At 42.9% G+C, this 24,185-nt stretch overlaps 4 protein-coding genes across 5 annotated transcripts; 2 read left to right on the top strand and 2 right to left on the bottom strand.

Moving 5' to 3' along the window:
- Positions 1 to 52: 52 nt before the first annotated feature.
- LOC112896614 (probable protein NAP1) lies at positions 53 to 13,866 on the bottom strand. The gene is made up of 24 exons (XM_025964641.1): positions 13,716 to 13,866; positions 12,572 to 12,983; positions 12,388 to 12,462; positions 11,603 to 11,683; positions 11,442 to 11,522; positions 11,269 to 11,351; positions 10,609 to 10,693; positions 8,281 to 8,406; positions 8,047 to 8,154; positions 7,610 to 7,654; positions 7,387 to 7,529; positions 6,894 to 7,026; positions 6,149 to 6,253; positions 5,987 to 6,065; positions 5,230 to 5,423; positions 4,425 to 4,570; positions 3,852 to 3,933; positions 3,629 to 3,739; positions 3,110 to 3,235; positions 2,915 to 3,030; positions 2,731 to 2,827; positions 1,435 to 2,432; positions 961 to 1,170; positions 53 to 868 (listed from the first exon to the last, which is right to left on the bottom strand). The coding sequence occupies exons 2-24, from the start codon at positions 12,944 to 12,946 to the stop codon at positions 391 to 393; spliced, it is 4,077 nt and encodes a 1,358-aa protein (XP_025820426.1). The 5' UTR covers positions 12,947 to 12,983; positions 13,716 to 13,866; the 3' UTR covers positions 53 to 390.
- A 1,922-nt stretch (positions 13,867 to 15,788) lies between these two features.
- Positions 15,789 to 16,890, bottom strand: LOC112898446 (basic blue protein-like). The gene is made up of 2 exons (XM_025966765.1): positions 16,460 to 16,890; positions 15,789 to 16,307 (listed from the first exon to the last, which is right to left on the bottom strand). Exons 1-2 carry the CDS (start codon positions 16,641 to 16,643, stop codon positions 15,961 to 15,963), a joined length of 531 nt encoding a protein of 176 aa, XP_025822550.1. The 5' UTR covers positions 16,644 to 16,890; the 3' UTR covers positions 15,789 to 15,960.
- A 209-nt stretch (positions 16,891 to 17,099) lies between these two features.
- LOC112898445 (F-box/LRR-repeat protein At3g59210-like) lies at positions 17,100 to 20,598 on the top strand. The gene is given in 6 exon segments (XM_025966764.1): positions 17,100 to 17,277; positions 17,379 to 17,800; positions 18,859 to 19,434; positions 19,436 to 19,753; positions 19,843 to 20,004; positions 20,167 to 20,598. Coding segments are annotated over 5 exon segments (1,461 nt in total). The 5' UTR covers positions 17,100 to 17,277; positions 17,379 to 17,794; the 3' UTR covers positions 20,566 to 20,598.
- A 1,512-nt stretch (positions 20,599 to 22,110) lies between these two features.
- LOC112897380 (F-box/LRR-repeat protein At1g48400-like) lies at positions 22,111 to 24,127 on the top strand. Of its 2 annotated transcripts, none has more exons than XM_025965666.1 (5): positions 22,111 to 22,293; positions 22,824 to 23,085; positions 23,253 to 23,350; positions 23,462 to 23,623; positions 23,770 to 24,127. In XM_025965666.1, exons 1-5 carry the CDS (start codon positions 22,276 to 22,278, stop codon positions 23,983 to 23,985), a joined length of 756 nt encoding a protein of 251 aa, XP_025821451.1. In that variant the 5' UTR covers positions 22,111 to 22,275; the 3' UTR covers positions 23,986 to 24,127. The 2 variants fall into 2 exon arrangements, with proteins under 2 accessions (XP_025821451.1, XP_025821452.1); XM_025965667.1 differs by having other exon boundaries at positions 23,793 to 23,946.
- The last annotated feature ends 58 nt before the right edge of the window (positions 24,128 to 24,185 follow it).

Here is a 24,185-nt window from a genome sequence, read left to right as displayed (position 1 = left end):
CATATTAAACTTGTAACAACCAGACACGTGCCTGGTCATTTGTTACATTCAGTGTCAAGGTCTCATAACATCATTTGTTATTAATCGGCTATCAGACAACACATTTCACATAAACAGCTGTAATGGGTATTACAAGCAGTGTCTTTGCTTACAACACGCAAACTGGCTTAACTAGTTCAATCACTTCTCTAACAACATTGAACAAAGCACACTAAACTAGCAACACACAACGGGTTTTACTTACAACACCACTAGCTACATACAGGTAACGTACATTAGGATGATCTAGTACTCTACAATTACAAAGAATAATATTCGCTTAAGACTTTTTCTGTCAGCTGCCTGAATATGGTGCTCCATCAGAACGCATGGTCATGTTACCAAAGGCTCCTATTTGTAAGACAGAGGGCCAGATCTTGACACCGCGAATCTCTGCAGCGAGCCAGCCCCATGGCTGCTCCCAGAGCTAGAGCCCTCAACAAACTTCACCTTCCTACTAGCGCTGAAGTCAAGCGGTCCTGAGCGCCTCATGCTCCGCAGCAGTCCGGTCCTCTTATCTGCCTCATACCCGTCGTCATGCTGGGACCCCGACGAACTGTAGTAGCTAGGCTCGAAGGTGTGGGACCTGGGTGTTGTCTCCGGTCGATTTTGCCTCGCAGATGGGGAGGCGTGTGCAAGAGAGATCAGAGGTGACTGCCTTGGGGACTGATCCATTGGTTCTGAGGCCATCAGTGACGCTCCATAGAGCTGGTGGTAGATTGAGCGGAGGATGGTGTAAGGTATGTGAACTTCTAAAGTGCTCCTGGGGAGGTACGGGGACAATTCACAGAGTTGATCCAGGAATATTAGCTTCGGAACAATGTACAGCCTGCATTTTGGTCATGTAAAATCCATCAAGACAAACTAAAAAACATATCCAACAAAGATCCAAAAATGCTGTGGATCAGGTGAATCCAGTACCTGCTACTGTCATTCCATGAATCGAGGACTATCCCTGCAGACAATTTGACGTAGATCTGCATAGCAGATTTAATACTTGCTTCTGCTGAGACACGGCTTGGTAATTCAGCTTCTTGCAAGTCATCTGTATGCCCATTTGAAAGAGAATTTATTCGCTGCTCCCTTTCAACCCTAGTGTACTCGCTTCCCCCAACCACGGCACTTAAACACCTGCACGAATACAAGAGGCGGATAAAGTCACATGACACCCAAAAGTATCCTTTTGTCCGTGTATTGTATATTATGTTGAATGAGGACACTAGAAAAGGATTTTAGGAAATAAATGGTCAATCTGATGCTGAGCAACAAGCTTGATGACTAGTACAATCAAAGGTTAAGATGCACTGCCTGTCATGCATATCAATAGTGAAACAATGTTGACATCAAGCATTTACTTGCACCAGTCACACATAATCATTAGGAGGTAAGTCTTACCTTGCAAGGCAGTGCAAATTGTTACTGAATCCACCTATATTGACATCATAAATAGCGCCACTCCAAATATTGGACACCATAAATGCAGCACAAAGAAATGGAAGTAAGATCCAAGAATTATCATTAGCTGCACCAGCTTCTGCCAGAATAGCATGTACCCACTCGGCATCGTGTTTGTCACCAACACCAACACTGCTCGCAACCCTTCTCAATCTAGTAATCTCATTCTTATCAGGTACCTCGTCTGGCAACTGCAGGGCTAAACCTTTGAGCAGAGAGTATATGAGAGGTACTTTCTCTTCAAGCACGGCTCCAACAGCCTCAACCAACAGTCGACGGAAAGTTATCGCCTGCCCTGCTTGAATACAGAGGTCAGCCAATGTCTCAATATCAATAATCTGCTTCAGATTCGCATCTCTCTCAATCCTATCACCAGAATTTACACTTCCAGCTAAACCCTCCAAGGCATCACGATTTGACCTCAATGCTGAATCAATGCAATTTAACAGTGCAGATGTATGTTCCCTTAGCATCTTATCCATTTTATCTATTCCATAGCCACCAAAAAGACGAACAAGTGCTTTGAGTTCTCTTTTATCTGTAAATGCTTCAGCTAAACATCCACCACCAATAGGTTGTGAGCTCCTGAAGCAATTCTGGATTGCATCAAAAGCAACTCCAATGCGAGAAGCATCCTTTACAACATTCTCAATATACCAATTGCATATCATCTTGACAGCAGATCCCCCTCCTTGTGTCCCCACTGGTGTCTCAAACATTTGCAGATTGGGAAATGGACCAGTAAAACTCTCTGCTAGTAGCACTTCACGTATACCTTCAGTAAGGTCCATACTAATATGCTGCTCTGCTAGATGGATGATGCCCAGATGTCTTCTTAGAAGAGATTCTATGATTGATGGTCGCTGAATGCAGTTATCAGTTCTAATCATAGTATGAAATCTTCTCCTGAAATTCCCTAGGATGCAGTCTCTCATGTACTGTGAAATAAACAGAATCTAGGTAAGTCAAACAAGGACACATGCATGCCAGTTCGAGTAAACAACACAAGCAATAATTTTCTTTTGAAAATATAAAATTCCTTTGTATGTTTTTTAGATCCGTTTATCATAAGATTATTACTTATCATGGAAAAAAAGGATATAAAATTCACTAGCTTTAATAGTCATGAACAGCCAATCATTTTGTTATCACCAATATCTCCTGAAAACCTAACATGTCAAAAGTTCCAAAAAATTGCATGTTTACTTCCTCCCAGTGAATATAAATTGTACATACCTCCCGGAGAACAAACACATGGTTGAGAACACAAATAGGCTCCATATCATTTAGAACAGAACATAAACTTGTCAGCCTTTGCATAGCAGCTTCCAGCCTGTTTTTGATACATAAATAATTATATTGAAGTCAATAGATTGAGGATAACATTTAAACAGTGATGTGAAGTAACAAATTGACTGACATCTTAATTGATGAACTATTATCAGGATAACTCTCATGTCCTGGCGTTAACAAGCTTGAAACACCTTTTGCTCTTGTTGTACTATTCAAGCGAAGAGCTGCTTGCTCCGGGGAAAGCTGGCAAGATTAGAAGTCAGACTCAAATATAAAACAAAATATAGTCAAAGTTATAAATATGAACTCAAAAGTTATCTACCTGCATCTCTAGTGAGCCAAATCCACCTTCTGAATCTAGAATGTTTATCAATCCTTCCAATCCACCCATGATAGACTCAATAAGGGACTCAACATATGAGATGGAATCTCTGCCAATTTTGTTAACCTACATATCAAACAAAGGAAGATTCACTAATTAATATGTTAAACACAGAAGACAGATGCAGGCCCCTAGAGGAGGAATCTTGGTAACAGATTGTATACATATTGCTAATTCATGTTCATAAGAGTTGAAGAAGCATATAGGATTTATTTATTTTCATGGGCCCTTCGAAGTCTTCACATTTCAGAGGGCATAGGCAGGCTGACTTGCTTCTCGATCAACACATCAAGCATAGTAAAGGTCCATCTCCTCAAGCAAAAATTAATAGCATATGCGTCTCCTTACGATATTTAACTAATCCTCAAAGCTAACCATCGTGTAAAAGCACATGTTCAGGATGCTGTAACCATCAAAATAATTCTCAAACTGAATCATATGGTGAATTCAAATATACACCTCTTCTGGAATAATTGCAGATGCACATTCTGGAAAACTGCAAGCAGCTCCAAGCCAAGCACAACAATGCTGTGGGCGGCCTTCCGGACCAAACATTGTATTTCTGAAGACCTGTCAGGTCCCAGAAAAAATAGAACTTATTATCAACATAAAAAGCTAGTAAATTGGCAGAATCAAAGGAATATGCAAATTACACAGCAAATCAAACAAACTATACACTTACTGTGGTAAGATGCTGATGATAAAAGTAAAGTTTTTTAAGACTTCCATGTTTGGAAAGTTGGCTCTCAAGTTCATCCACACATCTGCAACACATGTTAACTCTAGTGAAATTCAAATGATTCTTGAAGAATTTTGATTCAAGTATTTGCGTTCTTGCCAAAAGTACAATACCAGAGAACTATGCAGATGGATGGATGGTAACAACTGCTTTAGCTATTCTATTGATTACCAATTTATATTTGTAGTGTAACATATGCGGATAATGTGGTTAATGGTGAGGAGATGGTACAAAACAAGGTGGAAATTTTGTAGCATGAATTAGAATTATTTTTTTATCCTATGCCACTTATGCTAAGCATCTTAAAGTTTGGAAGCTACGGGGAAAAGGACAAAATAATTCAATACTACAAAAGACTTATAATGGGAAATGACCATCCAATGCTTGGGGGCTGGGGCCACATGCTATTGACTCATTGGATTTTATTTTCCAACTCATGACCTTTGTGAAAAATATAGGCTCCCAAAAAAAAAGTTGATACATCTAATTCAAATTAAATTGGATCTTTCCCATCACCTTGACCAATTATATGCAGCATTGCCTTCCGACACCAAACCCTCCTTCCCCGTAGACACAGTAGCCTTCTCCAAGTGCCGAATGTTTATCGAGGATCTTGAAGATGTGACAATCATCAAAATGGAGAGCCAGTGCTTACGCAAATCCTGCAGCATCGACATCATGTTTGATTGAAAAATTCAAAAGATAAATTATATGGAAGACTAAGCACATAGAGACACTACTGGTGACACACTTTTCACTGGTTAATGCAATCGTGCAATCGGCAATGTAAAAGAAACCAAAACTAAGGTGCAAAACTCGCGACAAGAAGTAGATATGATATTAAAAGCAATATAGAGGTAACATTCAATAAAGCACAATTCACAGATAACGAGTTCGAGGAGAAGCAAAGTGAGAGCTTTTTATCCACAGAAAATAGCTCTGGCCTCTAGGGAAAAAAGGCTCTCATCAATATCTAGAAGTTAAATTTCCGTCAACACCAGTGAAAAGTATTCCAGACTATCTTGGATTGCAGAATCTTGATAAAATTTAGAACTGTAGTTATCTATGTGTGAACTTAAAATATGTTTAACTGTTTAAGGGAACAGTTTTGAGAAGGAAAACATGAGTACTGGAAACTACACTGGGCAAATTTGAGCTGAAATTGTATAATGCTATGTGGATCAACAAGAAAGCCTTTACATTAGTTTACCCGTTACTGGGGCATACAAAATCATTCCAACAATGCAGAAGTTGTAGGACAATTTAGGTCTATCTTCATGGGTCATTGAGTAAATCTGTACATGATATTAGGTAAACTTACAGTCAAGTCAGAGGAAATGGCAGGAACACTTTCCCCCTGAGGTTTTGGAATGTTCTCCAGACAATGGAGGAATTGCTGAAAAAGGCCTTTCAGTGTCGCATCTAGGTCAAGAGCAACCATTCCTGGAGTACCAAGTAAGAACCGTATTCTCCCAGCACAAGATGACAAGTATGATAATGCATATCCTTTTATTGCTGCAAAGAGAAAAGGAAGCATGTGATTACCAATGGAATTTTTTGACAGTTTTTTTAAAAATACTTTCATTGTCAAAAAATAAAGAGATTTGAGAAACATCTAAGTTCAGCATTGAAAAATATCTACTTACAAGCATCAATGAAATCCTACTCAACTCATTGTTTTTGCTGCCTTCAACAATGGAATTTTTTGACAGAGGTTTTTTTAAAAGTACTTTCATTGTCCAAAAATAAAGAGATTTGAGAAACATCAAGTTCAGCATTGAAAAATATCTTCTTACAGGCATAAATGAAATCCTACTCAACTCATATTCTTTTTCCTGCCTTCAACGAATAAGCCTACCAGCTGAACCTAATACACTGTGTTCTTAGCATATAGTGCTCACAACAAGATCCAAGCAAACATTCACAAACCAAGAAGTACCACCATGAATGTCATGCTTGCTACAAAGTTGTTCTGTACTCAACATCATAACACAATGATTGTCCTATTAGGCAAGGCTAGAACTAGACAAGGAAAATATTGAAAGAACACTCAAATAAGGCAACAGGTCTGGAAGAACCTGCTATGTATTTACGGACCAGGCAACAAAGTTTGCCCATTCCATCTAATAAGAAACCAATAGTTGGGTCCGTTGCATCCTGAAAGTTTTAGTGGACAAATTAGAATGGAAGGAAACACCAATTTATAGAATCCAAGAAAAACTAAGGATGGAGTAACTCACAATGTCAACAGTTTTCCCTCGAGTAGATTTTGACAATGCAACCCCCACATGTTGGAAGTACCAAATCACCTCGCATTGAGCCAGCGAAAGAGCAGAAAAGACCATCTGCACAGCGCACCGACATTATTTATATATCAATTGTGGAATACCATGATCTTAGGTACTTCCCTCAACATGAACTCATGATGATCTTTGAAAGTATAGAGCCTACTTAAATCTCATGGAAAAAGATCTTTAAGACGGAATTTACCAAGATTATAAATAGAGCACAGAGAAATTTTCTCTGGAAATCTATAAGTAACTAGTTAATCCAAATTAATCACTTCTGCATTGCTTTACTCTTTATTGTGAATTAACCTCTCTTTTGACTATAGTAATACTAATATATAGCATGATATCCTACTGTTTTCCCCTAAAGAAGATCGTAGATACAGATAAGTTGTCTTAAATGATAGTTGAATTACTTACAAGTGCAAAAGAAAAAAGGAACTCTAATATGTCCACCATCCTAGAATAACTGATACAAATGTATAGTCGGATACATCTTTCATCATTCAGTTTTTGTTAAAATATAAATATAAATCATTTGTACATTGATCAGAAGCCAAGCATCATTCAACGAGGCTAATATTGGACATGCCATCAAAATATCAAATGCCAGAATCTAATGCATCAACTATGATATCCCATTACACCAATCCAAAAAAAGGCAATAGTTAACAAAATGTGATACATGGCACCAGACCTGAATATTAGGTGCTAGGAGGCTAGGTTGATCTGTGAAAAATAGAACCATCCTTCCAATTTCCTGCTTAAGAAGAATTCTCCTTTCACGATGCATAGCATCACATGACACTAGGGCTTGCTCATGCACTTCCCTGCAGAAGTCAACATAAAGCATTAACAAACATCCGCAAGAATGATGCCAAGATGGAAGTAAAAAAAGTCCAGTAAAAAAATGTAATGATGCCAGAAGGGGGGAAGTGCTAGAAATAGGGATAAAATGTATCTCTATAGTTCACAAATAGATGAAGTCAAATGTCAAAAAACCAATAAAATACAGGTTATCTGAACTTGTAGCAAATGTAAAAAAGTGAATATGCAGAAAGACTTCACAAAAATAATAATCAAAGTATAGAGTGAATAGCTCAAACTTCATGGAACAATAAAATCCTTCACAATACAAGCTATTTTCGAGCATAGGGCAAAATAGAGGAGCAAAGCTGTGAAGGACATACGTTAACATTTTCTCAACCTGCTTTGCAACATTGTACTCCAGATCAGCTTCCTTTTGCTTAGTTCGTCCAGATTTAGCCATTCTCTTTGATTCTAGAACTTTTGGAAGAACGTAAAGTTGATAATTTTCATGAAGTAAGATGTACTACACGAAAAATGAAAGACCAAATTAGCATAGGAATACCAAAGAATAAATCGATGCTACCATATTATCTTCGATTTTACCTCATCTCTGAACAGAGGGAGTATTAAATTCTCTTTCAAAACAACCTGAAAATCACAAAGAGAAAATAAATCAAGGCTTACGTCACAAGCTCGTTGCACTAAGGAATCTAGTTTGGTGAACTTTTACTAATTCTAGTACAGTTTGTTGTAACAGATACATGAAAGATGCTTTCAACTAAATCCTCCATCTAAAATAGAAATAAAAAAAACTTTTCAAAAAGCCACCACAATAACAAAAGGAGCCTCGCAGGATACCAACAGAAGAGTTATTATGGTACAGTAGGCTGGAAAACGAGATATATGTGCCACTATGTGGTTGGGTGTGAACTGTTTGTTAAAACCATTATACACCATAAAATATACATATGAATGAATTATTAACAATTCAAGAAAATAGAGTTGGGAAATAACAGGAAAAAAAGAGGCATAGGACATACCATGGCAACATCTATACTAGTCACCCGAAGTAGTTCATCAGGACAAACAAGATATCCTAGAAGAACCCACTCACGGTATGATGTGACATTAGCCAAGTCTTGGGCCCTCTGGGAGGAAACAGAACCACATTAAGTTTTTGAATTGTAATACATCTTTATTATGGTATTAGAAAAATAATGAGAAAATATTTTAGCTCCCGTGATCTATCATCTCCAACTAGTGAAAAAACTAACCATAGGATGAGCGGAGTTGGTTAGGATGTCTGGATAACGTGGATGAAATGGACTGAGGAAACCTTCATTTCTTAACTTTTTGGTATCAGTTGAAAGGAAGATAATTGGGCCAACAGCTTCTAGGACCTGAGGAACAAAACATTATAGTCAATGCACCCGAAAAAAGTTCAAATAAAGAGTATCGAAGTCAGATACTGTCTACCAAAATGCCTGCACTTCACTCAAAAGTCTCAAATAGTATCTGCTGATTTTAATTGTATTCAAATTTATAAATTTCAAGCATAAACCACAGATCATCTTAATATCATACACCCTGTGAATACAGTTGTGTGGACAATCTTATCCACCGCAGAAGATGCTCAGTAGTACATCAAGTGCTACTAAAACAAATCCACAGAAAATGCTCCAACCCCATCTTTTGTGCTTTACCAATTGAAAATGAGAAATGCTTTTGTTTTCACTTTCGCTATCTAGCTTGGATAGTAATAAATCCAATAGCAGATAGATAAGATATCGAATATAAAAGAAACAAGTTCCTGCGCTTTCGAGAAAAAAATAAAAGAAAAAAGTTTGAAATAAGAAGTAACATGAATGGAAAATCCACGAAACTAGTCAAGCAACAAAGACTGTAAAAAAAAATAATTGGCCTTCCAGATATACTCCATACTAGTGCAAAGTGTGCAAAACCAACTCTAAGAAGCTTTTCTGCAATTTATTTCACAATCATGGAACTGAACGATGGGAAAAGTAGCCTAGCATGACATCTGAAGTTTCTTACTCTCTGGGAATTGTGTCATCCCCATGCTTTGTACAGTTTTTATCCTTCTTTTTTTATAATAAATTACCACAGTCGGGGCCTCCCCCGCTGTACAGTTTCAAAAAAAAACTTAGGGGCTGAATACTGCAAATAGCATATGAAGCTTGATTCCTAGTAATTACTACTGCTATATGTTAGAGTATATTAGGCAACTCCGGATATGGTTAGTTTAGGATTGATTGTAGTCCCGGGATAACCTTCCTTATCTCTAGGAGAGGCTACTTGCCCTCCAAGCCATGTACTCCCATATATACCGGCTAAGAGGCTCAATGCAATACATCCCACGCATTATACCCAATCTTACATGGTATCACGAGTCTAGGTTCAAACCCTAGGCCTCCGGCTTCCACTGCCCTGGCGCTGCCCCCGGGAGATCGGTCTCCGCCGGGGGCAGCGCCCTGGAAGGATCTGCGCGCGGATCCCTCTGATCCGTCGCGCTGTCGTGGTCAGGCAGAGCAGATGGACCTACCTCCCGTGGTGATTCGATCTCGTCAGGCTGCCTCGGTGCCACTTCCCCTTGTTGTCTCCCCAGGCGCATCAGGCCCAGCGCTGCCCCTCCCTCCTCCTGCTTCTGCCTTGTGTGCGACCGCGCGGCTGAGGAGGAAGCATGAGGGGGCGCCAGGTTGCCGCGCCATTGGAGCCGCTGGGATCAAGCCGGGCTGCCGCGCCGCCGGTCGATGCTGACGCCCTCCGTCAGGATCCGCTGCCAGGACAGGTACCCATGGTCTGTCTGCTGCTGTTCCTCTTTTTTTCCGATCAGAGATCGGATTGCGTCACCCTGCCGTTCGTCGCCGCATCATCATCGACACTCCCGAGGACAAGGTTGTCGCTGCGCCCGCACAGGCTGCAGCGCCGACGCTCGTGATCAGCCGCCATCGCCAGTGTCGCCGCCTTTTCAGGTGGTGGCGCCACCCATGCTGCCTGTCCTCGTCACGCTGGCTCTCGATCCGAGTCCGCGCCTATTGCTGCAAGCTCGCGGACACCGCCGTCCATGTTGCTGAAGGAAGACAAGTCGCGCTCTTTAGCTGCACCGTCTACCATCGCTATCCGTGGCTCATCGTCTTGCTGAACTGGTCGGCAAGAAGCTGCTGATTTTGTGCACTCGTACGCCTTTGTTGACGCTTCGGACCCACGCCCTCCACGGCTTTGATCACGTCCACCTCGACCTCGGCTACTTCGGCACTAAGGGGCTATCATCTGCATGAGCTACTCCAGTCGAAGCATTCGCACTGGCGTTCCGACTGTGGGGGGATATCTCCATTGTTCTCTAGTCTGTCCGTTCGTGTTGCTACCGCTACGACTGCGGGGGGATGTTAGAGTATATTAGGCAACTCCGGATATGGTTAGTTTAGGATTGATTGTAATCCCGGAATAACCTTCCTTATCTCTAAGAGAGGCTACTTGCCCTCCAAGCCATGTACTCCTATATATTCGCCCTAGAGGCTCAATGCAATACACCCCACGCATTATATACAATCTTACACTATAGAAAATGATGACATGAGTATCACCTCTCCAATTCGCGGGCTCACAAAATTAAGATCTTCATGCAACCCTTTGATAGGTGGATCATAAGAGTCCACAAATTGAACCAATCTGTGCATAGTTAAACAACAGTCAGTGTAAAAGAATCTAGTTAGGATAGGGACTGGACGTAACAAAAAAATATGATAAGGTAACACAACGTAACTAAAGAAACCATTCATCACTAAAAGAATATCACAGGGATGAAGTTGAAAAGTAAGTGCACAGTCTGCAATCAGCAATACCACACCTGCTACAAGCAATAATATATTGAAAAAAGCAACATGACAATATTTATATTTAAAATTCTTATAAAGAGACTTAGATCTTCAAATTTATCAATAAACTACATAAGTACCAATATTAAAAAAAAAAAGCAGAACACTTTGACTCTTGGCCATCCAATTTTGAGTTATGTCTTGCAATGCACACATATTTGTATTTTTCTTTCAGTAACAATCCATAATCATAAATTAATACACGTGGCTGACTAATAAGGAATGATCTGTATTTGTTGCACATACAAGTTTACAAGACATTAGCACCTGACCCACATAAATATCAAAATTACGATGAGTGGCATTATCACAATATAAAGGTTTTGGAAGGTGGAAACAACTTCTAGTTTCCAAACATAGCACCCATACCGGTGATAAAACTCACAATCACGACCACCTTTTAGCATAACGTGTAAGATGTTGTAAACCTGGAGGATCATCTTTCTTGGTACCTGCAAATAGAAGGTCAGGGAGGAAAATAATTTAGTAAAAAAGAGGAAAAACTGCTATTTGGAGTAGTAATGCATTTCAGATATAGTTACCTTCTCGGAGAAAAGATTGACTCGGACAAATGAACAAAACAGATCCATAAAAGCATGAAGAATTAAAGAGTTCTGATGTGGCTGTGGAAATAGTGGAAACATAGTCAATTACACAGAACGAAAGGATAGGTTATTTCAATCAATACCAAAAGGTTCCTTACCAGCAATGTTATGACTGTGCTGCTCAAATCCAAAATAAGCCGCAAAGCTTGTTCACGAAACGCCAGCAAATCAAGAAGCAACTAATGGGATGAGATTTAGAAGGAAATCAGCAAAATGCAGGGTAAAAACATTGTCAAGGGGACTAAGGTGATTGACTAGTGTAAGAATTCAGTAATTTCTAAATACATTAATATGATATAGAAAGATTACCAGGACGTGCACACCCAATTTCAGGCGGCTACTCATGGACTCAAGGTTAGACAAGGGCAGTGCTTCACTCCAGCTACAGTACCAACAGCTGGCTGTTGGCACATATTCTAATAAGCATTTTGGAAATCAAAGAACGGCCTCTCTTTTTTGACAAAGCATTATACTAAGGTAGAATCAGGGATAGTATAGTTATTTTAAAAAAAGAAGATCGACAGTGCTAGCACATGCAACCTAAATGGATACCATATGCGACGAACCCAAGTCTGATAAACGTATCAGGTGGGCTGAAAATAGAAAATGAACCCATGCAGCGGGTCATACATAATTAGGATAGTTCAGGCACTATGTCCTATAAGTTCCAACAAGGATGCTCGGTTAATCAGAGGAGAATACTGTAGAAAGTTACTAAGTTAGAAACACATAATTGATTGATGTAATCCATTTTCCACAATTTAGTGCAGACTTGAGCAATATATACACTTAGGTTTTGGATTGCAACCTGATTCTTTTTTTAACAAATGAAACTTTTCCTTTTTGCCCTGAACTAAGATCAATTGATATGCTTGGCACATACCAGGATCCATTGCTCTAGGTTGTGCATGTAACCTTCAGCATTCTCGTTTAAAGCATCAAGAGCAAACTTATCTACCTGCAAGGCAAGCATCCAAGCGATTGAATCAACACCAGTAGTAATATTAATTAAACCTTAGGTAGGAAGGGAGAAGATTCAGAGAAGCTGAAGAAAACTGAATCCTTACCCTTTCCAGCTGCAGCTTGTTTGGATGCTCAGGAAATTTCTTTGACAGTGTGATGCAAATTTTCGGGAAATTTGGAAAGACACCAGCTTTCCAAAATGCATCCGAGAATGTGTGCGTGTTCGGATCCGGATAGTCCAGGATGCTATTCAGCCGGTACATCTTGGCCAGCAACCCCTCCGCGACTTTTGACAGCTGAACAACTGGTTCCATCTGAAGATGTTTGTGGCCACCAGTGGAAGAACCTTGCGGCCCATCAGCAACCATGTTCCTCCAGCTTGCCAGTGCAGAAGGAGTCGGTTCTTCAACATTCAGGTACTCCGACCACCGGGACATACCTCCGTCCACTTCTTTGTTTTTGAACGACACATGGGCCATCTCTTCCTTAGTTAGAGGACAGCTTCCTGGTCTTCAACTGCGACCGAAGTACGGATGCGTAAGTTGAGAAAAAGCATGCATGACCCATACATTCAACCTACATCGACCCACCTGATGCTTTGGGGGGGGTAAACTAGGCAGTAATTTTCACATTTTAAACTTGGAGCTATGTAATTGGTTACCATTCAAACATGTTCACTAGTCTAACGGATGAAACAGTTAGACTACAACACAAGGGAAGCAGAACTAGGCTGCAGAGAGCTTGAAACAGTAAACGCAATTGATTGGCACTACCTGCATGCGCCAAATGGCAGCGCCGCAAGATTACCATTTCGGCTAATTGTAGCTCCACCGCTGCATGCGCGGCACCAACAAAGGGCCTTGGCAAACCAACAGGATCTGTGACTGGAACGGCACTCCCGGACATGGAAGTCCACAAACGGACCAACAATTTACTCCAGCAGCTAACATGCTAAGCACGCGCCAAGCAACATTCAGCTAGGCTGCGAAATGGGAATGCACGCCCAAGGAGGTCGAATTCGAAGCAAGGACATCCCGACCAGGGATAATTCAGCGCGCTCCACAAACCACAACTGCGTAATCCCCCCGAGTTGCTCGCGATTAGCCTAACCTACTCACAGCATTAGTCGGGAAAGCAGCTAAGCAAGCTCGACCGCCTGAAATCGGCACGAACCCCGGCGGCATTTCACGGGGATCGGGGCTAGCGGCGCTCCGAGGGGGTGAGAAGGGAGCGAACAAGCTAGCTCACCTGCGGGACGGACGGACGGTGGCGCGGGCGCGCGGATTCGGAGGTCCCCCGCCTCGCTCAGCGCGGGGATCTCGGCACCATCACTCAGCCGTGGGTGGGGAGGGAGTGGTAGGGGAGTAGGCGACGGAGGGCGACCGGACGAGGATGCGGTGGTTCGGGGTGGCGGATTCGTCGTTACGCCTACGCATCCCCGCCCCGCGTGACGCTGCGCCGTGGGCCCGCGCGGGGAGCCGCCGCGGCCCTGCTGGGCTTTTGCGCCGCAGATTCAGAATTAATGGGCTGGGCCCCAAGGCCGGCCGTTCGTTGCCGCCGCCGGCCGCGCGAGGACGAGGAGGGAGGGGCCCAGCCTGCGTGACCTCGTTGGGTGATGGCTGTCGTGGGAGGATTAATCAATGGGCTGGGCCTGAGGCCTCGTGGATCCCTGACGTGTAAAAATAAATGCTGGTAAAAAAAAGTTGGAGTCTTATTTTTGGTTAGAGGGAGTAGATTCATGTGCCAAAGAAGCGTATAGATCATCGACGTCCATATAGTCACGATGGTAAATCGATGGCGTTATCTAAACCTAGAAATTAAACTGCGGTTACGAAATCCCGCAAATTTAAATTTCTAAGGTAGCTTTTCAAAACAAAAAAAAATCTAAGGTAGCATGTGTTTTAGGGTACATCACTCTCCAAATTTGGTACGGGTAAGACAAGCAAACACAAGCGTTGAACCTTGATGAGCCCTCAACCTATGAACTGAATCAAAGATGACTGCTGACTAGGACTGATCGGGGAGGGTGCAGCTTCAAATCAAGCCGTTACTGTGGCTAGAACGACGTACTGCCGATGAGCTTGATGATGATGTGCTTGCTTGGTGCCGTATGTCAAAGGCAGCCTACTAGGGGTCGCTGACATGTCAACTCAAGTCTGCCTATTATTAGTCGATCCGCAGCATGTTAAGATCACACCATTGCATGATGCTTCATTATAAATTTTCAAAAAAAAATGATGCTTCATTATATTTGAAGTCACTTATTTCAGGAACTCCACTCGACAAAGTCAAACGCGTGCATGGACACACACAGCATCTCAAAACTAGCGGTCGTTCCTATGCAAAAAGCTGATGATGCAAAAAGTCACTTACTACTGATGATGAACGCGTGATGTGTGTTTGCTTCGTGCCTGCCGTATGGTCAGAAAAGGCACACACTGCCTGCTGTTGTTGGCAGGTCAGTTCAAGTCTTCAAGCCTGTTGTCGATATAATGATGCTTCAATTCAATTCATTTCAAGTCACTGTCGCATGCTCGATCTCCACACAAAGTCAAATATCATTAGTAGCTATGGCTGTCATGCAAATAAAGGAATAATGCACTTCTGATCTTTGCCTCAACTGACTGATCCTACGTGTGTACTCTGGTTAGTGCCAAACTGAAAAGAGAAAAATTTGCAGAGGATAAGAACTTAAAACTCGCGCACAAAATACTTTTTCTTTCGGAAGACTCACGCACAAAATACTTGTAATTGATTTACATAATTGGAAGTACGATGAAACCTAAAAATTAATCATTGATCCAATTTAACTACGTGTACAAGGATAGACCACAACAGAAAACTGTTGAGTAACAGCAGCAAGTGTTGAGTTCAGTATACCTGATCATGGCTGCCTCACCTGATAAACACAACCCGATCAATATGTGGGCTGGGTTCGGGCCGAAATTTTTGACCCGATGTAAAACTCGGGCCGGGTACGGGCTGAATATTTTTACCTGAAACCCGACTCAAAATTTGTACAAAAAATCGGGTTTGACTGGACCCGACCATGGTCGGGTCGGGCTCGAGCCAAACAATCCGCCCCGATGGTCGGGTTGGACCGGGTTCGGACTGATAAAAAATACGGTTTTTTACCCAATCTGAACCCGACCCGACCCGATAAATGATCAGGTCTAGAGTTTAGTAGTTTTTCATACAAAATTATTGACTAGAGATATGGTAATATATATGGAGAAGAACGGATTATTCACATTTAATTTGATGGTTAGCTACGCAGTGGTAATTAAAACCTCCGGTTGAAAAATAGGGGTGCCTCCTAGGTTACCCATAATATAATCGCCAAGATATTATATTGAAACAGTAATAACAAAGTGTACAGACACGTAGCAGCTGAAACAAAACTACAGTACACACTACACAACAACAAAGTAGTGGTGGTGGTAGTACGAGATTAAGACGATGCTACTCGTAGCTACCAACAAACTACTCGTAGCTACCAAAACGGCCGCACGACGACAGCGCGCTGCAGCAGCAACGCGGCGGCGGCGATCCCGGCGGAACCCGCCGCCCAGCTGGCCGAGGGCGGTGCGGCAGAGGACGCCGGCCCCGCCGCGTCGGGGCCTGGAGAGGAGCCGGCGGGGACGACGTCGACGCGGATCTTCATGCCGCTGTCACAGTGGCCCGTGAGGCCGCAGAGGAAGTAGCGCGTGCCGACGGCGGCGAGGGCCACGACGTCGTTGCCGGTGCGGAAGGCGGAGATGTTGTTGGCGCTGGAGCAGGCGCCGTACCCCGCCTCGGTCACCTCCACCACGTCGTGCAACTCCGGCGAGTACGTGAACGCTGCAAATAAAGCCAGGGATTTTTTTTTATCTCTTCATTCTCTACTGCGTACGACGGACACACAACACATAGGATCTTACTAGACTAGTAGGGCAAAAAAGAAAAGGGGGGGGGGGGGGGGGGGGGGGAGGGAGGAAGAGCGAGCTGCTCACTGATCTTGTCGCCGGGGTGGAAGGTCTTGGTCTTGACCCACTGGGCGTAGTCGGTCTGCATGTCCCAAAGCCCGTCCGGCGCGCCCACCGTGTACGTCGCCGCCGCGGCCGCCTCCATCACGGCGGCCACCACAAGCGCCGCCGCCATCGCCGCCACAGGAACAAGAGCCCTCGTCGTCACCATGTACGATGGCTAGGAATGCTGACACGTACGTATCAGGAGGGTGGAGAGAGAGAGATGATCGATCCAGGAACTTGCCGGTTCTACAAGCCTACGCTCACTGATCTGATGGAGGATCAATGAGAGAAACAGCTAGCAGGCCGCCGGAAGGGGCGAGCAAAGGGATCGGATGAGAGGCCGGATATACCACTGGAGGCTGACGAGAGAGAGCTGGAAGCCTGGAAGTACAGGCGATGAACTGGTCGACGACTGGCATCTGCATATATACTCTGGCTAGCTAGCACTTGTTTGTTAGTCCATCGTTCACACTCCCTAATGGATGATGGATCCAATCATCCAATCGGCCTACGAACAGATGGATCAATAATTGTTTGGCACGAGTTTAATGCCGGATTTTCTCGCTGATCCGTGTCGTCGACAGATGGATTATTGCACTATTAATTTAGATCGACGGGGAGAGAGAGAGAGAGAGAGAGATGACAAGGATACTACTACCTTGCGTAAGAATAGGATCAGAGACACAAGAAAAGGTTGACAACGATGGCTGCAGTTGCAGCTAGAAGCACCTATCCATCCACAGCAAGTCAGCAACCCGGCCAGCATGTAGGACAGGAGCTACGAGCTAGGCACAGCTCCGGTTAGTTGGTGCTGATAAAGGGCTTCGTTAGAACGAGGATTTTTTTTGCGACATATTCTAGTATGAATTTCAACCGTTTCCCATTGTACGGATCGGAGCAGATGCCGGGGGAGAGTACCGAATGGACATGGACCGCTCTCTGCAGCTCGGCGTGGTGTTGACGTGGATGAGGAAGATCGCCGAGGGAGCAGCAGCTTTCGTTGCCGGCGCGGCAGGCCGGCATCCATCCATGGATTCTGGTGATGATCTCGTTCAGATCTGCTGCTGAAAAGCTGCACACTCCTCCCCGTTTCAGCCTGCGTCTTCGCTCGCTGTGCCTTTCGAAACAGCAAGAAAGCAGTCCGGTACTCCAGTATATGAGCATGTGCAACCCATCGACGGCGGCGGCGGCGGCGGTGGTAGTACCGTGCATACAACTTGTGTTTGTTCGGGGGTGATGAGTAAGCAAAGCTGTGCTGCCTGTCTACCGTGTGTTTTGATTCCATGAAGGTGTTAAGATTCTGTCAGTGTTAAGATCATGACAGTAAGCATTATTGGAGCTAGTTCTTTTGTTTTATCTTGAGAACTTTATTTATGTGGCCAGCCGGTTTTGTTTCGTATAAGTTTTTATTTTTGCTGACTGGTCCAAAGGATCGTCAGTGCCTGGATCTTTTAAACCTCTTCTCTGTCAATGAAGAGCCTCTTTGGCAGGGTTTTTTGAGGGGCTCCAAAATCAGCTTCTCAAGGAGCCCTCCCAAACGATGTTTTTTCAACAGCTCCAACCTTGGAGCCCCTGAAATCCCGCTCACTAGAGTAGGATATCGTGCATTGCTCCTGCCACCTCCCATGTGATGAGAAGTTCCACCCTTACTGCAGGAAGCAGGGATAGCGCAGTTGCTGCACATATCGTGCCGTGCTCCCCCTTAGCTTGGAAAATCTCAAAATTAGGAGATGTCCCCCTGCAATACAAAAGGTGCTTTGGAAATCTGTGGCTTTTCTTTGCTTGCCTGAATTACTTCCTCAAACCTTCAATGTAGAAATAGAATCACCACATTATTATCCCTTTTCACAAAACATGCTGCACTCGATGTTTAGTGGTCCTTTGACCACTTTTTAGCTTTTCTTTATCCATCTAGTTATCCATACCTTTTGAGTTTCCTCCTAATTGTGTTTCAGATCCCTAGGACATATCTTCTGCATTGTCCCCATAGATCATACAGTTCTCCCGCTCATCTGATGCCCAAATTTTAGCCTGATTGCTTCCAATGTTCATGGACCTAGTTTTTCACAGCATAATCTGGTGTAGTTTGTTTCTTCACTGTATTCATCATCCTTTTGTAATTTGGTATAATATAATCCTTGCTGAATTTTGTGTTAGACTGGTAGCAGATGCATTTCTTTTTAGTATGTTGGTTCTTCTGCACTATCTTATCTGTTTTGGTTCGGATTTGCAATGTGCTTAGGTTTTCCTTGGAATAAAAAAGGAAAATCCCTTTGGAGTTAGACTTAAATCACTGTGTCCTGCCTCATGAGTACTAATGATTATCATGCCTGTCAGGTGTTTTGATCAAAATTAAACCCTTGTATCCTTTCTTGTTGCAGGAAATTCAACCTCTTGTATTGTCGCTGCTGTCACTAAAAGAGGCTGCAAGGACCAGTGTTGTGTCAAGAAACTGGAGAAAGCTCTGGACACGGTATCCTAATCTATGCTTTGATGGCACCAAAGATGGATCCAGTGGTATTGATAGTGTCAAAATAGAAAGAGCAAAGTTCATTGAGACAGTAAATTCTATTATTCAGCAGCACAGTGGAATAGGGCTCAATAAATTCAGTATCAGGTGCAACCTTCAGATGGATTCAGATATTCTTAACAGGTGGATTTGCTTTGCCACTGCATCAAAGGCTAAGATTATAGATGTGAACCTGTGGCCAAAACGAAATTATGTAGGACCAACCAAGCAAGTTCACCACTTCCCTCTTGAGGCTTTAGGTGCTCAAGATCGCCCTTTTATCCAGTGCTTGTTTCTCACCAATGTTTCTATAAAGCCACACTTGGATATATGTGGCTTTACAACACTCAGAAGCCTTCGTTTGCACTGCATTCAAATTATTGGAGATCTTTCAGGCTTGCTATTAAATTGTTCCAGTCTCGAGGACTTGGAGGTCATTGCGTGCTTGGGGGGTGACTGATCTGAATATTCCACACCAAATCCATAAACTTAGAAATTTGCTAATTTCCAATATGCGTATCCAGATGGTTGAGTTTCATGTTCCTAATCTTTCTCATTTTGAGTACAAAGGTACTGCAATTCCTATTATGCTTCATGGTTGCTCAAGATTACAGAAGGCAACCCTGAACTTTCACCAGACATGGCTTGAAGAAGACAATAATAAAGTACTGGGCCATGTATTCCATGGAATTTCCAGTGTTTCGTCAGTCAAGGTGCTCCACGTGCATGCTAATATATGCACAAATTTCCCGGTCTGGTCCTCACAGGTACCTGATGTTTATCATTATCTTTGCTTGCTTACTAGCTGTTCATCTGGAGGTGTTAATGTTCTGTATTTGTTTTGGTGATGTCTCAGGTGCATACGTTGATAACAAGACCAGCATGCATGTTTCTGAACTTGAGGCATCTGACTTATGAAATAATTATTTTTACAAGAGGTCCAAATAGCCACAGTGGACTTCTTCAGCTGTCTCAGTATTTGGCTTCTGCGCCACATCTAGAGACGCTGGAATTGGACGTGAGTGGTTTCCTATCTTGCTTTTGTTTGCCTTTCTTTCTTCCTTTCTTTGCTACTGAACAGTAGGCAACATCTGTGGGTTTAGTCGTGGATGGACCTAAGAAAATACAATTATTTGGCTATGGAGATTGCAATACTGACAGAGTTGTCTTTGTGAAACAGATGATCTATCATGTGTCTGTTGGTCGCTGCTGGCGTGGTGAGGGAGTCTCCTACCGTATGCGCCGCCATGATCACCTCAAGACGGTTTACATGAGTGGTTTCCGGTGCTACCGGGCTCAGGTCGAGCTGCTTTGTGGCATCCTGGAAATGGGTGCTGTGCTCGAGCAAGTGACCATTGAACCAATGGTGAGATTACCATATAGCGGTGACCTGATGAATCTAGGCATTCCTCGGAATGAGATTTGTGAATGGGCGCACCTTACCTCAGAGCGGTTTGGTAAAGCGATCACTGTCGTAGAAACGCCCACCAGTGCAGTGCTGCATACCACTTTTACTGGTTTCAGGTTGAGTATAAGCCAAGGATTGCTATGTACTGTTGTGTGTACTTTGTTTCCATGAGAGGAATGACAAGAAAAGGATTTGTTGTTTTAATCTTATCTTGAGAACTTCTTGTGGCAAGTTTTATTTGTTTACTTGAGAAATGAGCTTTGCAAGAGATTCTATGTTGATGAGAAACGAAGAGACTTTTCAAAACCAAGATCTATCAAAATTTCTGCAAAGAAACATTCTTCTTCATGCAAAGATGATAAAGATCCCAGCAACAATCTTTATGGCATGCTTCGGGAGATTTGGAGAAGACTGCAGCTCCAGCTCTAAGAATTCTACTATAGTAGAGGGCCTGGGCCCAAAGCTCCAAACAGGAGAGCCAATTGCGGACTGCTGCTTTGGACTGGACCAATTCCTAGTGAACGTGTAGGCCCAAACATGGCAGCCCAGCCCAGCGCAAAAAATGAAACCAGTCCAACAACCAAGTCAATTTTCCTAAAAAAGAATTCCTCCACGACCTGGCCACGGGCACAGGGACCGCAATTCCTACACATCTTCTGCTGTATGAGATTTGTGCTAACCCAGAGCATCTCCAGCAGTCTCATTATCTCCAATAAGCTGATAATATTGGGAGAAAAATTTGCTCTAGCAATTTCCTAAAACTTTTATCTTTCCCCAATAATTACTGCGTTACCCTAATATTTTATCTAACTCCTCTCAAATAAAGGGAGAATTTTAGGTCTTTCAATATATTATGTTAATATGTTAGTTGTATTGAGATGAGATTATTGAGAAACTGTAAAAGTATCTCTTTCAATAAAAATAAAAATAGTATTAGGATATTATTTAATAGTATCTTATGAGGAGATGTTCGCTGAGAAACTGCTGAGATGCTCTGGTATGGACGAGTTTGATCCGAGCAGGCGCGCCGCTGCATGGGTGGAAGGACAGGTGTCGCCATAGGAGAGGAGGGAGGTGGATGGGATGCCAAACAAACTTCAAAACTTTAAAGGATCTTTTCTCTCAAAACATGTATCCAATTTGAAATCCGTTTGAATCATAGTATTATTTGGAATTAATGCAACAATATGGAATCCAATATGTTATTTTAATTTTTGATTTTAACACTTCAACATTTCAATATACTAGTTTCAACATTTCAAAATATACCATTCAACATTTGTAACATACTTTTTCATTATTTTTTTAAAAAATGTTGAACTTATTTTTTCATGTGTTGAATTCATTTATTTTAAAATATAGATTTAGTTTGACAAAATGCCGAATACTAGTATGATATTCTTAGCCTCGGGGTAGAAAAAAAAAACAAAACGAAACATATAAAACGCAAAGCACCATGGCTTTCTGCGTGTGCGCGCGCTGCTCCTGCTGTTATCCGATGGGCCGGCTGCTGGGCTTGGTGGGCTGTGCGATTCCTTGAGTTTCCATCTCAGGGACAGGGTGTGCTCTTGCAGAGGATTTAGCTGTAATTTTTTGTTTCTTGAGGGAATGAGGGGTGCCCTTTTGGGGGGCTGGATGTAAAAGTACTTTTACTTTGTTAATAAAATTCCAACCCTTTCTCTCAAAGAAAAAGGAATTCCTAAAGAAAAAAGGCAATCCACCACGAGAGCCGCGGCCTGCAGTCGCAGCCACCGCCAGCCCAGCGATGACAGGAAGCGGCGGAGCACCGGCGTCAAGCTGAGGAGATAGGTGGAGCACCGCGGCGGCGTCAGCGACGCACGTGCGCCACCGCCGCGGCTGTCGCCGTCCTTCTCCTTCCGCATGGAGGACCTCCCCGAGGTAAAGCCTTCCGCTTCCGCTTCGTTGGGTCGGGTCGGGGGAATCGGACGAGTAGATGGAGGAGCAACCAGACGATTCGGGAATATTTTTGGAGCTCCTCGCAGTGCTGATGACACACTTTACACTACACTATCATGTTCCGCTCCGTCCTCCCCTTACGACATAGTACAGTCCTCCCACACAACCTAATGTTCTTCGTATGAAAATCTGATGCATATTTGATTTTTTTAGCGCATTCATCGCTGACTGAAATTTGCTTGAATTAACATGCAAGTTTTGAACGGTTTCAATCGGCTTAGGTTGCTCCCCTAGTGTGTTTAAGTTTTCTGCGCTAGCTTTCATATCTGTTTCAGTTTTATAATTTGCATGCACATGCTCGTTTTTTTTATTATAAAAGAAATTGAAATCTGATATGTTGCAGTGCGCTTAAATCATTGTGTGTCCTCACTCTGAGTGCTTTGCCTCTTTCATGCCTATCAGGTGGTTTTGATTACAGTTGATCCCTTTCTTATTTGCCTGCCTTGTCACAGGAAATTCAACTTCTTGTATTGTCGCTTCTGCCACTCAAAGAGGCTGCCAGGACAAGCATTCTGTCTAGAAGCTGGAGAAAGCTCTGGACACGTTATCCTAATCTTTGCTTTGATGACACCAAAGACTGGTCCACTGATGATGATAGTATCAAAATAGAAAGCGCAATGTTCATTGAGACAGTAAATTCTATTATTCAGCAGCACAGTGGAATAGGGCTCAATAAATTCAGCATCAAAGGCAGCCTTTGGAAGGATCACTCAGGTAATCTTGATAGGTGGATTAGCTTTGGCCTTGTATCGAAGGCTAGGATTCTAGATATGAACCTGTGGCCACAAATGAACAATGTAGGAGCAACCCAACAGGTTTATCACTTCCCTCTTGAGGCTTTAGTTGCTCAAGATTGCCCTTCTGTTCGGTCCTTGTTTCAGTGGGCCATGTATTCAGTGGAATTCCCAGTATTTCGGCAGTGAAGGTGCTCAATGTGCATGCTAATATGCACATCAATAAACCGGTGTGGTCCTCACAGGTAGCTGTTATTATCTTCTTTTTAGGGCATCTTAATTATTATCTTTGCTCACTTCTTACCTGCTCTAATGGGCGTGTTAATCTTTTATTATTTGTTTTGGTCATGTTTCAGGTGCATATATTGACAACAAGGGCAACATGTATGTTTATGAATTTGAGGCACCTGGCTTATGAAATAACTATTTTCACTAAGGATCCAAATAGCTACAGCGGAATTCTTCAGCTGGCCTGGTATTTGGCTTTGGCACGCCATCTGGAGACACTGGAATTACATGTGAGTAGTCTGCTGTCTTGTTTTTGCTTTTCTTTCTTTGTTGATGAACACTAGCTTCCTTTTGATTTAGCAAGAATTGCATGGATGGAACTAGACAAGGAACTATTTGGCTATGGAATACTTACAAATTTGTCTTTGAGAAACAGATGTATAATGTGATTGATGGCAGCTGTTGGCGTGGTGAGGCAGTTTCCTACCCTGTGTGCCACCTCGATCACCTCAAGACGGTCTACATGAGTGGGTTCCGTTGCTACCGGGCTCAGGTCGAGCTGCTGTGTGGCATTTTGGAAATGGGTGCTGCGCTCGAGCATGTGACCATTGAACCGATAGTTAAAGAGTACCATTTTGCCGTGCCTTTGTGAATTTAGACATACCTGAGGACAAGATTTGTGAATGGGCACACCATACCTCAGAACGGTTCGGTAAAACGATCACTGTTGTAAAACGCCCTCGGCAGCGGTGCTGGTAGTTGTAAAACTGATTTCAGATTGAGTATAAGCAAAGGAGTTCTTTGTACCGTGTTTTTTGTGTATCCGAGCAAATTGAGTATAAGCAAAGGCTT

This window comes from Panicum hallii, chromosome 6 (genome assembly GCF_002211085.1).
Source record: "Panicum hallii strain FIL2 chromosome 6, PHallii_v3.1, whole genome shotgun sequence".
NCBI classification, from domain to species: domain Eukaryota; kingdom Viridiplantae; phylum Streptophyta; class Magnoliopsida; order Poales; family Poaceae; genus Panicum; species Panicum hallii.
This window is presented reverse-complemented; position numbering and strand designations above follow the sequence as displayed.

Excerpts from the sequence above, each read along its gene's own strand:
- LOC112896614 (XM_025964641.1), bottom strand. The coding sequence starts at position 12,946 with ATGGCCCATGTGTCGTTCAAAAACAAAGAAGTGGACGGAGGTATGTCC. Across the intron at positions 5,424-5,986 it reads GGTCCGTAAATACATAGCAG|CAATAAAAGGATATGCATTA; the intron begins GTTCTTCCAGAC and ends TTCTCTTTGCAG. Across the intron at positions 3,031-3,109 it reads TTGGCTCACTAGAGATGCAG|CTTTCCCCGGAGCAAGCAGC; the intron begins GTAGATAACTTT and ends TAATCTTGCCAG.
- LOC112898446 (XM_025966765.1), bottom strand. The coding sequence starts at position 16,643 with ATGGTGACGACGAGGGCTCTTGTTCCTGTGGCGGCGATGGCGGCGGCG. Across the intron at positions 16,308-16,459 it reads CCACCCCGGCGACAAGATCA|CGTTCACGTACTCGCCGGAG; the intron begins GTGAGCAGCTCG and ends CTTTATTTGCAG.
- LOC112897380 (XM_025965666.1), top strand. Across the intron at positions 23,086-23,252 it reads CCTTTGGAAGGATCACTCAG|TGGGCCATGTATTCAGTGGA; the intron begins GTAATCTTGATA and ends TCCTTGTTTCAG. Across the intron at positions 23,351-23,461 it reads AACCGGTGTGGTCCTCACAG|GTGCATATATTGACAACAAG; the intron begins GTAGCTGTTATT and ends GTCATGTTTCAG.